Below are 16,692 nucleotides of genomic sequence, written 5' to 3'. Positions count from 1 at the left end.
ACACCTGGCGCGGGCTTCTGACAGCCACCAGAAAACATGTACTTTTTGCATTTGCCGTGACGCTCGCAACGTCCCAGAGGAACCTTGATGACACAGGTGGAGAAGGCGACGTACAGGGCACTGCTGGGCTTGTCAAGCTGCATGCCCACTATCCGCTTGTCCTCCACACCGTCGTAGCTGCACCTGATTTGAAAAAATGTGAGGTAAGGTTATAAATGAGTTCTGCTGGGAAACCAGATGAAAACTTAATCATTCCTCAAGCTGAAAAAAAAAACCAAACCCAAAAAACTTCCACAAAAAACCCTCGGAAAGGTAGAATTGAACAAGCCAAGGAAAAAGAATGCACAATAGCCACTAAAAACACTGATAGACATATAAGCAAGTATTAAAAATGCATAGGACAGGGGAATAAGAAGTGGAGAGAGACGGTACACCAGACAAGCTTTCTGAGGGCCCTTCACTTTTTGTGTTTATTCTTCCCCAGCACTCAAAATAGCTGAAATTTCTGTATGATTATGGCCCACTTCAAAGCCCCCTGAGGCATACTTGAGGAAGGTTGAAATGCGGGAAATTTCCCTTGGAGAGTGACTTGCTGGTTGTTGAGTTATTTGGAGAGGAATCAGGTTTTTTACAGGATTAGAAAATTAATCTTCCTTTGCAGAATTTCAGTTTTAATTATCCATCAACTGCTACATAGCATGTGCTATTTTCTACACATGCTGAATAAAAAAAATCTTGCTGCAATGTAGAGACTGATAAGCAGACATGCCCTCCCCAAACAATTTAAAATTACTCAAAAAACTTGGCTTCTTTAACCACTTCCCTTTTTGTGGGACAACCTACTCTCTGGGAAATCGGAAGATCAAAGCTGCCCATACATAAGTACAAAGAATCAGATACACACTTTTCAGGATTGTAAACGTTCATCTCCTCCAGGAAAAGGCTATCGTTTAGGAAACCACTGTTTCCTGTCCGTGCCAAGAACTTCAGGATTATTCCCTTCTCTGATCCCAAGAAAACCACGGTGTAGTTCTGATAGGGCCCAGCAGCAGAATCCACGGCAATTTTGGTCAGGCGGTATCTAGAATAACAATACAGCATTTTGCATCACTTGGGATTAGATTGCTGTTTATTTTATCACTTTTTCCACTTCAGATAACTGCGTGGTAGCCTTCCAGCAACCATATAACGTATTTAAGCACTTTTCCTAGCTGAATAACCCTATAAGTCAACACAGACTGTACCAGTTTGGCTCCCCAAATGGTGGGGAATTTTCGTGTGTTTGTCTGCACATCCGCATGTCCAACAGCTAGCAGAAGTGTTTGCAGAAAGCTGAAGGGGTGCTAAGAGTCTGAGGCCATTTAGGAATTATCCTTCCAATCGAAAGCAAAGTACTAGCCTGGTGACTTCTTCAGGCAGGGAAAGAAAATCAGCGTAGTGAAATTTTTGATTAATTTCAAGCTCTGTCACATTAAAAGCAGCAATAATGACAACTGATCTACACTCAACTTTTTTGGCAGGAAAAGCTGTGTGAGTGCTGTAGTGAGACGTTAAACACCATTTTACTTCACTAAAAATAATCACACAACCACCACTAAGCGAGTTCAGTGCCGAGATGATATTGAATCTTGGGATGACACAATTTATTGAAAATGAGTACTGGTGATTTAGTGCCAGTTTTCTGATACTGGCAAACAAAGGAAAGTGCTCTGCAGAGCTTGCTGCGCTCGTCTTTCGTTGGAGGTACAGAACCTGACATAAAAACTTGACAGAAGATACATCGCTAAAACTAAGTCAGACCCTTCCAGAGCTAAACATTGCCTGGCAAAAACTCTACCGTTGTACGGAGGAAGAGGGGAAAATACAGCAAAAGTTAGTCACATTATTCTGTTCACAACTGGAGGGTAGATAAGTAGTATAGTGACCACAGCAGAGAGTGGGAATGTATTTTCATAGGAAGGGGATGGTGTATTTGAGGCTTGCTGATTTATGAGTCTTTGTTCAAATCTCTTCATTATTATTTTTCTCTTGTTGCCATAGAAAGGATACAGATTATGTGATTACTTCTGTCTGTACACTTCTGTAAACATTAAAACATACCAGTACATATCCCGACAGACATCTTCATATCCTGTGAACATATCCTGCCAGGCATGTTTATATCCTGTGTACATATCCCTGGGCTGTCTGCTAATCCTTGCCCAAAGTTTTCTACAGAGCTGTCTCAAACACTGACCCATAAGCCAACAGGCGGGTCAACCTTCCCCGCACGGCATTTCCTCCAAGATTCCATTTCAGCACAGCATGGTTGGAAAGGACTAAGTATTTTTCCTATCTTGAAAGCTGCTCGGGGAATTCTGTGGCGATTGCTCAGTGCTGCCATCGTTCTTATTTGGATTCATGCCCAGCACACCGAGGATGTTTACAGAGTTTGAGAGTATTCTGAGCAAGACTATTAGCACAACTTGATAGCTACGATGAGGACAAGAGTTCACTTGGAGGTACATACCTGACCATCGTTCTCAGGAACCAGGGTCGATTGACAATGGAAGGTACAGCCTCGTCCATCAGTGGATGTGTTTTGATGAAGTTCAGAGTATCATCTGGGAACTCGTTCGAGGTTACATATTTTTCTAATGATGTAGAGCCAGCACAACAACCGGGCCTAAATAAAACAAGAGGGTAAAGCCAGAACCCTTATTTGATGCCTAGTGCAAATCTCCTTTTGTAATGAGGCCCTCAGTGAAATCTGATTTCTAATTGTGCATTACAAGGGTTTAAATGGAGGATTGAGAAATCTGGTGGACTTGTTCAGCCCCTTGTGGGAAGCCTAAAATCCTGCTCTATCCTTCACTCAAAAGGACTTAACGTGTCACCTAAAAGCACTGTGTGACACACATAGTTTGTAGTTCATTTACTCGCATGGACCCTAATCACTGCATGTGTGCATTTGGCTTGATGCTGCCCACTGGGCACAAGTGCTTTCTGATCTGTAACTTGCCTAGTTGACTGCTTTTTCCTGGAATAAAAGCAGTCCCTAACATACAGAAGGAAGTTGATTTTTTTAGCATGTGTGAAAGAATGCTACTTTCAGTCCTCTCTGGACTATTGGAGAAGACAACCCAGCAAGCATCCATGTAAACATTGGTTTTACCCTTCTTTCAATTTGGATGAGATGATTTAAGTGTAGTAGCACATGGAAGACTTTCACTGAAATGTTATCTCATGAATTCTTCGACAACATAAATGCAAATCTGCTCACCCTATTCCTAAAATCTACCCTGTTCCTCAGAGGTAACTTAACCTTCCTGCCTGGACAGGTCATCTCTACACAAGAAGCAGCAAAATGCTTTGCCCATTACTAATATTTTGTGGGTTATTTTCTCCAACAAAAGGTCCATTTGATCCCATTTCCTAGAGAATTATGATTCTTCAAGCCTTTGAGCCACTGTGAGATGGGAAGGTGAAAGATGGACCCACCCGCTCATAAACAGGCTGCAGTGTCCAATATTCATCTGCTTTGACGTGGGTAGAGCCACTGACATCAATGCAGTAGTGTAAACTTGAACAAAATATAGAGTTGGTCCTACCGTATCTGTTGCTCAGATTTAGATAAATATTCAAATCTCAGGTAACTAAATGTTATGTAGGAAGGTAGCACAGGACTGGAGGGGACTAGCTGTGTCAATGAGTCTGGTCCCACACAGCTGCCCAATGAACGCTACATGCAGAGACTCTGTGCTCTGCCTCTTTGTATCCAAAATCTTTTGGTTGTCTTGTAACTGCATATAGAATTAGCAATAGAGGGAGAGAAGGAGAAACCGAGGCTCTCCTAGGTCCTTGCAAGGGCACTGATTCACATGGTGACATTCCCAGAGAACTCTAGAGAGCAGCCTTCTGGCACCCTGGTACCTAGGGTTTCTGCATATCTAATCTGGAGGCCTATTTCCTCCTAAATCCTAATCACATGATTGGATTAATCCTGTTTTAATCTCAAAACTGGTTTAATTGACTAAACATAAAACTGAGTAAAACCTGCTGTGCACCTCAGCCAAAAAAGGAAGCGAGGCCCCTGGAAGGCTCCAGTATGTTTCTGAGAAATGTTAGGATCAATAGGAGCACTAATGTTTCTGCACTATTCTCAGATATCCAAATAAGAATGATCTTATTTCAAAGGTGTCTTGGGCGTCTCATGCATTTCAACATGAGTTTGAAGTAATGATTATTTCTATTAATCAGATTGATGGCCAAATGTTACAAGAAACAGTTTTCACCAATTCAGTTCATGTTATCTCCTACTGGCTTAGAAGGAGCAGTATTATCTTCATTATAACTGTTAGCCTGCTATTGGCTCATCCCACAAACTCACAAAGCAATCTTCTTTTCTTCCTTCCTACTGAAAGAGAAGATTTCTCTTTCTCCCTTCCCCCTTCCCTGCCAGTCCCTTCCACTTTATCTGAGTAAGTTCCAAACAAACGACCTCGGAGCCCTCGTGCAGCCCTGCACTACCAAGGCAGCCCATCATGTCAACAAGTTGTTGAAACACTGCAAAAAAGAGAAGAAAATCCAGCAACAGCGTTAGCAGGTTCCTCACTACAGTTCAGACCGAAAACCGACACAGAATTTACCAGATTTTCCAGTCACCTCCAGGCTCTGCTCTTGAGTGACAACCTCAGAATAAAGACAGCACAGGAATACTATACTCGGCAACTCTAAAATGCCATGGACCAACTTTGGATTTAGGTAGAAGCTCAGTTGCCACCACAGAGCTTCAGATGTGTTTTTCTTTTGAAGTTATGCAAGATATCACAGGTGTTGTAAACATACTTTAAAGTGGTAGAGCTTGACTGAGATAAATGAATTTGCTTTATCTACATCCGTATCATATTCTCAGAGCAAAATGCTACTGGTATAAATGAGTTAACAAGTGGCTGTCAACAGCAACTTGTATGAAACGGGTGCTTGTAGGAAATACGAAGAGAGTGTAATAGAGGAGCCACATGCAAAGAGGAGGGAAGTGGAAGCAGGGAAAACAACTCATAGGAGGAATGAGGTAAACCGAATCTCCATTTTGATGGAATGCTGTTTTTTTCTCCCCATGATGCATCCTCTGTGGCACATAAAATGTTAACTGCAGAACAGCAAACTGCAGAACTGGTGCAGGCTTTGTAATGAGATATATCCATTACCAAACCAATTTGCAACAGGTATGTAACTCACACCACTCTTAAGTGCTAGATTATTCTGACCAAGTAGATCTGACGGTGGCCTGATTTATGTCACACAAATCTTGTTGGAAACTCTTGTTGCAAGTGGAAAAGTTCTCACTTGCATACCTTAGACCCAAATGCAACTCAACTTCTATTTTACTGTTACAACATGTATCTTCAATTGTATCTACACCTTACAAGGCTGTTCAAATTGTCAAAAACCTCTGGGCTGCGTGCAGGAACAGAACAATATCACTATATATGAAACGTACCTGGGCTTGGGCACTCGTTCATCAGGAACTGGTGTCCATGTGGAATCTGGAGACTTTTGTTCTTTGAATCTCCCAGTAAATACATTGGCAATGTCAAGCATGTCATAGGCACAGACTGCAGAGCCAGGGATGCTGCAAAGTGACATTTCCCAGAAATTGTTACTCATTCTGCAGTTATGCATAAAATCTTGAGTGAAAAACATGCTGTATAGAAGTCTTCCTGTCACAGGCTACTCAATCCTGAACTCTGTAACCTCTGAGTATTGACAGGAAAAGCCAGTCCCATGGAAAAGCCTGAAATATACCAATCAGCAGACAGCTTCAACCAGCACAATTTGTTTCAAAGCCTCTATAGAAAGAAGTAATTGCAATAATCTCGAAGCAGGGAAAGAATCTGGGAAACTGCGTATCACTGGCGATGCATGAGGAGTAATAGCCAGTCTCATTCAGAGCCCATTATTTGGGAATTTAAGTTCTTGTAAGTCACAACATCTCTTGGTATTAATTCTCACAATCCCCATCACGCCTCAGAAATACACTGCAGACAGTTCAGAAGTTGGTGCTGATCAAACTGGGAGTATGCTGCAACATGCCATTGACCTGGCATTTACACGTTATTACTCCATCCTCCCGCAGCCTGATCTCCACCAAATTTTCCCAACGGAAAGGAGTTAGCTATGCTTAGGAATTTGCTTAACTCAATGAGGTGTAAAGAGCTTATAGAAGCAAATTTGATTTTATTTTTAGATCAGAAAATCGTAAATTTCAACTTTTTGATTATTTGCATGCAACTGCACGCTAGCATTGTCTAAACATAATTATATCCTTACCTACATACTTTCTGAAAGGCTTAGGGGTTTCCCATGCTCAGTCACTTGGAAGCATGAATTATTCATTTATCCACCTTTCATTTTTTTACACATGAACTACTGTATTTGTGTCTGACTTCCACTGCTTGATTTTATCAGGTAAATAGCATGAACCCAGCTGGCTGAGGCTTTCAATTCTGCTTTTAGCTAGCAGGTTATTATACCAAAGAAAAAATGTAGGAACTATAATACTGTTACAGAGAATAAACTAAACTCATAAAGGTATATAAATTGATAGCAAAATAACTGTTTGAATATTAAAAGGTTTCAAAATGCTTGTTACTGAAGGAAACAACAAGTAGGGAGGCAGTATTAGTCTTACTTTGATCTCCACAGATTGTGTTTTTATATGGGAGGAAACTTTAAAGTTCTGTATCAACGTGATACTATGCAGCAAGAGTGTTAAATGGAGGCAGCCACACATATGTCGATGTAAGAGTTGGTCAAGGGTATATTTGGCCACACACAGGACCTCACCCTAAAAGACACCTCAAGAACCACTCCAGCTACAAGATTTTGCACTTTGCTGAATTAAGTCCTAAAGAAAAAACAACCCTAAAATCTTGAGGTGTACTATACTGAATTAAAAGTGCTGAGAACTCCACAGTGATGGAGGGATTGCTGCCGTGAGAAGACTACAACAGCTTTTACTCTTGAGGATGGCAGTTTGCAGGTCCGCAGTGTGATAAAGCCATACAGATGGAGTACAAGCCATCTCCCAGCCACTGGACTACAACTCATCACCAGCTCCTACCCTGGGTGACCTCAGGTAAGACTGGGGAATCTTTTCCAGCTCACTCTAGGGGGAAGCTTTGTTCCAGAGATCAAAGATATTTGTTGCAGCTTTTCCTCAGTGGAGGAGGAATGAGAGAGACGCATCCTTGTCAGAGGTAGGTTTGTTAATGAGGTGTCTCCAAGCCCATGCGCCTTCCTGTCATCCTCAATATCTGGCAAAAAATGGGGCCTATAAAATAGTACCTTGATTTTAATACCAAGTACTTAAATTTTAAAATGCAAGGTTTAAGGAAAAGTATTATTCATGACACACCACAGGAAATACTAGCAGAGCGGGAGAACAATCTCAATTTTGAGATAATCTCAAGATACGACCTATTTTCTGATGCTGAATCTCTGTTTGTTCACTTGTTTTTATGAAGCCAGCTTGCATAAAAAAAAGATCATCTTAATTTAAGCCTGTATTCCCTATTGGTGGCATAATTATTCCATTGCAGTTCCTATCGTTTTGATGTCAAAAGCAGCGATTATACATTACAGGCCTGGGCTTACTCTCATTTGAACTCAGGTCTGTGCATGACCTCACTGAGGTCAGGCTTTGACAAGAGGTGGTGAGTGTACAGCAAAACCAGATGAATTTCAGCATAAAGTTTCCCTTTCAGCTCAAATGTTACTCTGTGAAACAGCAATATATTTTTTAATTAGAATGCTACTATTTTTTTAACTTCTCTGGGAGACCTCAATAATTACATACAGTTACTTTTCTAATAACTTCCGGAGAAACATGTTATAATGTGTAACGGTAATAAATTCTTTGCAGATGAACCAATGCTTTTGGAAAACCATGTGAACAATGAAATACAAGTGTTCTGGGGACCCTACTCCCCAGCCAGTAGGACAGCATAGGATCTTGGCTCTCCCAGGAGAAAATGCAAGAGTCAGTAGGGATGCATGAAATAGAGGGAAGGAGTACCAACGTGGTTCTTGGGGGTCTAGATGTAAACAGGACAGACCAAGCCCTTTCTCTGTGAGAAAAAAAAATTTGTATTTTCTCTTTGAATAACATTCTGCAAGTTACAGGCTGCAAAACTTCTTGGTGGCCAGTCTGAATTATTCCCATGTAAAGAAAAGTAGGTCCAAGGAACGTGTCCAGATAGTAAATGGTTGAACGCTGCTCTAAATTATCAGATATAAGATGCAGTAAGCAATACCATGGTATCTTAAAATGATAAGGATGAAACACAAACTATCAGTAAGCTTGTGGTACATAATAATTACATTGTATGAGCAATCACTTCTTGTACCTTCATAAAATAAGAAGAAACTGCAGTGAAAAGCAAAACATAAAGGAAACAGAAGGTAAAAGGTTATTGCGCCTATTACCTATTATATGGAGTGGAGAAGGTTGCTAAAACAACATCCCGGCCATTGAAATGGATCACATCTGTAACTGCCTGCAATATGTTAAAGTAGAAGTGTGAATCGCCAGGAACTGAGCAGTTCAAACGAGCCTTGAGAAAGGAAGTCCACTGTTTTTCCAGCACTCTCTGAGATCCTCCCATGTCATTCTTGCAAACCTGAGCCACCCTTGGGAAAACTACCTGGAAGAAGTAGAGCAAAAATAATGGAGAAAGTGAAATGTTTGTTTGAACTAAAAGACTTGGTTGGAATTCTGCTTTTAAAACATTTGGAATAACACAGCAAGGTGCTTAATTTAATCCCACGTTTCCATAATCTGTGACAAATAAGAAACAGAATAAAACTCAGCTTTGGAACAGTGTGCTATAAAAGATAAGGCTCTGGCATTTACTACACAGCCATAAATCCTTCAGGAGATCTGTTCTCAACCCATATAAAACTCATTTCCATACAGACTGCTTAGCTTTCTATTTCCCCAAACAACAGCACATTTTGTATTCACAATCCCTGTAACCCACGCTGCCTGCTCTGTTTTCAGCACTTAAAAACTATGCAAATCTTGCTGGGCTTTTATTCCTGCCCTCCACCTTTGTGACCTTGGTCAGCTTTTCTGACTGCTTAGTCAGAAAGCTATTGTGAAATTAGCAAAAATGCAGAAAGTGTTTAATTATTCTTTGCAGAACGGCAGAGAACAAAATTCCTGCCCCTGTTTACTCAGCACTCCAATTCAGATTTCTTAAAGAAACATATCTCCCTGCTTTGGAATCCATTTTTAACAATTACCTACGATGCTGAACTAACTACATTTGCCTTGTGCTTTTTATGATTTGAGAAAAGAGATTCCAGCATACACCATCACTGTAAGAAACCATCCTGTTTCCTTTCAAGACAGTGCAATGTTTCACTCCAACCAACCTTTTGGCTTGAGTGATAAGAATCTTCTCAAAACGATGACCTTGTCATTGTGATTTATGTTTCTCATTTCAAGGTCACTCCTAGCACTGGTCCAAGAATAGCATATGTTTTGCTCCACCTGAATCTGACAAAGTCATTCAAGGCAATGTTTTTGGCCTTACCTTTCCCATGCTGTTGTACTCCACTGCTATTTCCCGGAAGAAGAAGTAAATGTAATTGCCATAGTCCACTGCCTGGACAAAGTATGGTTCTAGAGAAAAAACCAAGACGTCCTATTTAGGCATTAAGTACAGCATATTGCATGCAAAGAGAAGCCAAATACATTCACACTAAACATCCAAAGGTGAAATGCCCTCACTGGCACACTTGCTCAATTTTCAGAACTAACATCATCACCACTGCAGAAGAATCACTGTCTGGGGACAGGACAGCTGGGGACAAGTCTGTCACATCACTGCAAGGTAGTTAAGTGTTTGCCACTAATACGTCTGCCCTGCACGGTGTACGAGGAAAGGTAAAGAGGCAAGATATGATGGTATGCCTGAGAGGTCCAAGCAGTGCTCTTTATGGCATGCAGGCTGTGTGTGGAGGGAATAACAAACCATGTAACTGTTTCTGCCCACACGTGTCTGTAGCAGCAAGCAAAGTGGGACAGCTAAAGTCGACACCTGGCAAAACATTTCTGCATGCAGAAAAGGACTTCAAACTATGGCTTTGCTCCCTGTTAAAATCACTCCAAATACTAACTATTCATAATGCCTACGTGAAGCTAAACAGCACCGTTCTTAACAAAGAGGGCATTTAGAGCACAGAAATTGCCTAATTCAATGGCAGCTGTACAGTTCCTAAAAACCATAAAAGAAAGGCTTTGTGCAATATTCCCATAATTTTATTTTCATTGATGAATCTTAATGTTACAGGACAAACCCTCTATACTTCATGAAGCCTTGACTGTTACCTAACACAGTCCTGGGGCAGGAATATTTTCAAACACAGCCAAAGCACACCGAGCCCTGCAAGTTCCAACCTTTACATCCAACAGCTGTAAACTGATGGATTTCAGCTTGGAAATCTTGCTGGAATATATATGCTGATCCACCATGCTCACAGTTTCTGTTAGGTCCGGTAACTGAGGTAAAACAGATCAGTGTAAGTAAGAAAGAGATGTAATTTAGTTCCTTCTTTCTGCCAGAAATCGTTGGTGAAATGAAATGACAGAGAGGTCTGTCAGGAATCCAAGACTCTCATCAGAGATGCCGCTTTTTCCGTTTTGTTTGTTTATCTACCTTTCAACCACTTTGAGTCATGTTTAACTGTCCGCAGAGTTGGGCTGTCTCCAAGGCTCCGGTATATGACTGCATCTATTGCAAGGAAGTCGGTCACTGTGGCAGAATACAGCTTTCCCTCTGGGGAGGAAGGAAAGAAGAAACAAGAGGGGAGGAGCATTAGAAATAATAGAATTGCTTTCGCTCATCAGTCAAATATGATGGGGCAAACAAAATCATCACCATCTCCTTAGGAACACCGAAGGGAAAAAAATCCAGCTATGTAAATGGGGCTGAGCACTGAACAAGCAAGTTTCAAAATGACAATTTCAGAGGCATGCTGTGGGAGAAGAAACCTTATGGAGTAATTCTTCTCCAGTTTCTCTCTTCTCTTCTCTTCTCTTCTCTTCTCTTCTCTTCTCTTCTCTTCTCTTCTCTTCTCTTCTCTTCTTTTCATTTACCTACTTCTCAGTAGGTAAGTCATACTGAACTACCCTATCCAGTTTCTCTACCCTATCCAGTTTCCCTGTGGTTCAATGCTCATAAATTCTGCCTATGTATGTGAGCAAAATAAATATGGGGAAGCCGTGACAAAACTGTTAGTTTTAACTGGGAGGGCAAACCAGACAGGTCTTAGGGACTGTCAGCTAATTGACACTTATGCAAATTTCTCCCTTTGAGAGCACTTCTCCTCTACCAAAGATTACTAGCAAAAAATTAAATAGTTCGCAGGGGGCCCAGGTGAAACGGGGATGCAAAGAGATGGAGGAGGATTGCCTATCTATGTTTCTTTTCTAAAACACGTTTTAGACATTTCCCACATGAATTATGCATTCATCTCTCTTAAAGAACGCGAGGACAAGCGATAAGAAAAGGTCTACAAGGCACCCCAAGGACAACCAAAAGATGCAAAACTATCAGGAGGTAAAAGCATGAGCTCCAACAACATTTTTAAATTATATTTGTTGTCTAATCTGTTTGCAGGTCATGGTAACTGTACAGGGCTGTTTTCATGTGTGAGACAGATCTTGGAACATGATGTCTGGTAGGAGCACAAGCATCCCAGCAACTTGTGTCTCTGTTGTGTCTACATAAAAATCAGAATGGCCTACATCTCCTTTGACAGAGATTATGTTAGGTGCTGGGCCTTGAAGGCACCAGCACTGAAGACATACCCAGGACAAAGCAGAGATGCTTCTATTGGTCAAGCTCTCCTCATTGCACTCAAAGATGATGTTTAATTTCAGCTCAAGATTTAAAAATCAGACTGTTTTTTATTAGCAGGACTGTACTCTTTGTTCTGAGCCCCACAATTCCCATAATTATTTGGCTATTTAAAAATGGGCTTTTTTTCTTAGCAAAATCAGAAGAAAAAATTACAAAAAAAGCAGATACTAAAAACAATTTTAAAATAGAATAAAAAGCTGAATTGTTTAGATATGGATGTCTGAACTCATGTTAATACAATCACACATCTATTTTCTTTCCTGCCAAGTTCCTGAAGACCATGTGACCAATTACAATTTGCACATATCAGCTGTAATAGCTACAGGCTGCAAGAAGAGCCATATTCATGTAAGTGCACCCAACAGACTCAGATGAGCTGGACTAGTGCCCTAAACTGCTCTGAAACTGCTTGTCACTGCACTCTGAAAAGTTATCACGGGTATCAATATGTATGGCATATCAAACAGTGATTTTCTGAAGCTAGCAGATTTACAGGGTATATTCTACAAGAATTTATTTGAACCGTATCAAATTTATTCTGAATCATCATGAAAGAGTATGATAATTTCCACAGATAGTCTTTATTTTCAAATAACATGAGGACTTCTTCAGTGACACACTGGGAGTCATCTTACCAAACTTCAGCTGCATGCAAGGTAAATGTTTACATTAAGTTGGTCATAAACACTTTCTTGGCCAGTATAGTGAGGAAGGCCCTTCTGAAAGGTGATTCAGACTGCCCTAAGGATAGGGAATCTGAGGCATATAGGATAAATCTTTCTCTGAAGGTGTCTCTCTCTTTCCATGGTTTATGAATTACCTCCTACAATCAGAGAATTTCTACTTTATGTTCTTTTGACTGTAATTAAAAAATTACATACTACCACCATCATCATTATCTTTCAAACAAAAGGACCCATTTATTTACATTATAAAGAGTGAAAAAAAAATTGCAACATGCTATAAAATCTTTCCTTTGTAAGGCAGATAATGCCACCTTAGACACAGTAGTGCTTAATACAGTCCTTCGGCCACAGACTCAGTTGAGAGTGGCTGGAATACTTGCATGCTCTCAGAGGAATAGCTGAAGTATTTCTACGTGAGCACCCAGGCTGCGCTTTCCAGCACCAAGCCTGATGAAGAGGACTGACATTATCATGGGTGACTTCTGTATTATCTTTGCCACCTATTTTACAGCCAAATCTAAGAAAAGATCAGCAGGGCTCACCCTAAGAGAAGTCCAATAAAGAAACAACTTAATCAGGAATTCATGAAGAGAGGTAGAAAAATACCATTTCACAATCAACAGCCTAAATTGACCCCATTAATAAGCACTCACTTTTTTTAACTGTTGTAGTAGAAATCAGAGTTAACTGTATTCTGCTGCATACAGCATAAATCATTATTAACCAACACACTTCTCTCCTTTGTCTACAACACCTGGCAACACCACTTTGAGATGTTTTCTGCTTTAAAATAAAATCACCTTCCCTTTCCTTCTAGATCTGGAAAAGAGGACATCACAGCATGTTCCCTAACTTCCTATTATGAAGGTTAACTTAAGCTTAGAGTTGTTAAAGAGCACATCCTGCCCGCACGTCATTAAAGTTCACACAAGCCTTGACTTTCCTTGACTTTTGCAAAAGCCGGATGCAGCCAGAAATGGTGCCTCACACTGGTCTGGCATCATATTATCACGAATCCAGGAAATACTGAAATATTGAACCAGGAAACTGAGGCTTCAGGCAATGTTTATGGTAGTGAAGTTAATCCCAGAGAAGGGAAGGCTTCCATGCTAGTGATTTCCTTATGCCCCCTATTTTTAGTCATTATTCACTCCCTTTGCCACCTTTTAAATTTTGGCACTTTGGACTCAAGAGACACAATGCTATGGCAAGCCTGGGCTGCAGGACAGAAAGCAAAAAGTTTATCTCTGTCACTTTACCTGCAAACAAAGCAACATTGGCATGCTTTGCATCATAGGGGCACCTGGCCATTCCACTGAATTCATCTCCCAGGAACTCCAGGGTATCCATCTGAAAAATGAAAGGGAGCTTCTCAGATAGAGAAACAAAACTTCTTACCCAGGATGAGACTTATGACAGTGTTTCTTCTTTTCTGGGCAGGGAGGAAAGTCCTTTCTCTAACTGTGCTCCTGACTATGAATTAAGAACCTGACAAAAATCACAGTGTTAAATAAAATCAATCTGAAAAAAGTGTGTCCAATAAGTCAGGCATTCTTTTGGAGCTAATCACTCTTACCCCGACACATTTTACAAAAGTCTTCAGTCTATATTTTATCTGTACACAAGCTTCCTGTTGAACTGTAGCAGGCTATGTGGTCTGTGGTTCTGGCAAGGATTCAAAATTTATCCTCAACAGTGATCCAACAGAAGCGCTCTTATACACAGAAAAGACTGCAAGCCACAGTAGTCAGAAGAAACAACACTAGGACAATTATCTGTGTGTGCATTTTTCTCCCTAAAGTCCGGAGATCCTTCTGCTCTAGTCTCAACAGTGGTGCTCTCTTCCTTGATTTGCATACTCAGAAGGATGCTCTCCAAGTCTTACTGTATCAGTTGAGTCTGTGTCATGGAGGAATCCTCTTACCATCAGGCAAGAATTAATCTGCACAAGAATTGTAAAATCTGAGGCTTAAGTGTAACTCCTGGGAAATAAATTCACCCCAGGCACTAATAATGATACAAATATACAGATCAACTTTACGCTAAGTTCAAGAGGGTTTAGTGAGCTACGGGGGAAAGGTACAGCTCAGACTCTTTAAGATTCTTACGCTACCATATTTTGGGAATAAGAATCTTTCTAGCATATTCAAGTAAATTGAGCAGCTCATACTGTATAAATCACATACAGCACAGATTCACAGAGCATGAAAAAGAACCCACCCAGCACCATCAACTACTCCAATCAACTTTTAGCTTTTATGTTACAGTACCCAAGTCCTCCAGTGGACGATTCGTCATCCTTTGTTTTCTGTCATGTATCCTTTCTGTCAAAATCCACTCTGAAGGGAATTAGTTGTGTTTACTCAAGGGCTGAAAAGCATTTCACGTGATAGTGAGAGGAAACGAGTTACAGACCTGAACAACTTTCGGTGCACCGAGCTCTACGCCCCCGGCTCAACTACACTTCCATTGGCAGCGTGGAGGGACAGCCCTGTTTTCTGTTTGGTACATCTTTAGTGCTCTCTCTATATAATGCAGAAATACATGGAGGAAAAGCCAGGGCAGGTGTTGGAGAGACCTTCTGCTGACTCCCAGAGGTATCACTATCCAGCCCCCACAGCTCAGCAACAGGTGAGGCAGTCTGCAGAGGCCACGCATCACGGGGAATGAAATACCTGCAGTAAGGCTAAGGAGGGCCATTCATATCCCTCACATCAGGATGCCAAGGAAATCTGTATTTGTATTAAAAGATAGCTTTCCAGCAAGAGGACTGATTGAGACTTGTTAGCTGCATTAATGGCATTGAGAGCTAAAAAAAGACAAACTGTGCTGGAAGACTAAATACAGCACTGAGACTGAGCAGCTTCATTGCATGCTAGGAGCAGGATGCAAGGAAAGGAAGAAAAGAAGAAACGGCTGTTAACAGAGCAGCTACCTGTACCACACAATTACCATGATGCAGGCTGCATTTTTATTCAAATTTGATTCTTCCTCTACAGACTAAAAGAAAAGACTATGCTGAACTTCTCTCCTGTGCTTCCTAGACTACAGCCATCACAGTGGCTAAACAAGGTAAAGCAGCATTGCAGAAACAGCAAGGAAGAGCAGCAGTCACAGCGAATACCATTAAGGAAGTAGTTTTCCGGGATGTTAATGTCTTTACTCTGTTTTTTACAATAACTCGGAACCCAGTGAAATGAATGAGAATTGTGCCATGACTTTATCAGAAGCAGCATTAGCAAAGCTGAATTTTCTTTTTCCTGAAGAAGGTTGAGAAATGACCTGTGGGACACAGCAGTCCCACTTAGGCCCTGGATATCAAGGGCCTAAGTGAATTTATTGCAAAGCTACTCCAGAGACATCCACTGTTGGGGGTTATATCAGATTATACTGGTGCAAGCCTGAGAAAATGGGAAATATTTGAATATTAATTTAATATTTGAATATTTATTTAATATTTGAATATTAAAATGCAGATGACAGGGACACACTACGTCAAAGGAAGAAATTGGGGTCAAGGAATTAATATTCAGTATCCATGGACCAACACAGTTTTCTACACTGCTCTAGATAATGTTTTGGCTTTGCAGAGCCCCAGCTAGTGAGGAATACATCACCCTCCTGCTGTACCTTCCCCTGTGGAGATCTGCTGTCAATCACTTTTACAGGACACAGTGCCATAGGATCTCCACAGCTTCCGTATCTGCTGGGTCCTTAACACTAATCTTCCCAGGTTTTGCTGTGCTAAGCCCTCAAGTGTCTTGAGAACTGGCTTTGGGATTGAGTATATCAGAGACATTAAAAATGTGCTACCCCAGAGGTAATCCTCAGCATCAGCATCTCCATCCTTTATTGGATGCCAGGGGAAACATAGTGACAAAGGATGAGGAAAAGGCTGAGGTACTTACTGTCTTCTTTGCCTCAGTCTTTAAGAGTAAGACCAGTTGTTCTCCGTGTACCCAGACCCCTGAGATGGAAGACAGGGAAGGGGAGCAGAATGAAGCCCCCATAATCCACGAGGAAGTGGTTAGCGACCTGCCACACCACATATAGACACACACAAGTCTATGGGGCTGGATGGGATCTACCCCAAG

The 16,692-nt window shown here is 41.1% G+C and overlaps 1 protein-coding gene across 1 annotated transcript in view; it reads right to left on the bottom strand.

Annotated features, from left to right (window-relative positions):
* LOC104079342 (semaphorin-6A-like) overlaps positions 1-13,948 on the bottom strand; it is a gene marked incomplete at both ends in the record, with an annotated part of 25,170 nt that extends 11,222 nt beyond the window's left edge. Inside the window, 8 exons of the mRNA XM_009581353.1 lie at positions 43-183; positions 905-1,081; positions 2,510-2,665; positions 5,483-5,614; positions 8,470-8,687; positions 9,582-9,670; positions 10,707-10,826; positions 13,858-13,948. Coding sequence (XP_009579648.1) covers positions 43-183; positions 905-1,081; positions 2,510-2,665; positions 5,483-5,614; positions 8,470-8,687; positions 9,582-9,670; positions 10,707-10,826; positions 13,858-13,948 — 1,124 coding nt within the window. The remainder of the gene's footprint in view (positions 1-42; positions 184-904; positions 1,082-2,509; positions 2,666-5,482; positions 5,615-8,469; positions 8,688-9,581; positions 9,671-10,706; positions 10,827-13,857) is intronic.
* Positions 13,949-16,692: the final 2,744 nt, after the last annotated feature.

The sequence above is a fragment of the Fulmarus glacialis genome, unplaced genomic scaffold (genome assembly GCF_000690835.1).
Source record: "Fulmarus glacialis isolate BGI_N327 unplaced genomic scaffold, ASM69083v1 scaffold42487, whole genome shotgun sequence".
Taxonomy (NCBI): domain Eukaryota; kingdom Metazoa; phylum Chordata; class Aves; order Procellariiformes; family Procellariidae; genus Fulmarus; species Fulmarus glacialis.
Note: the sequence above shows the minus strand (reverse complement) of the source record. Positions and strands in the feature narration are given on the sequence as shown.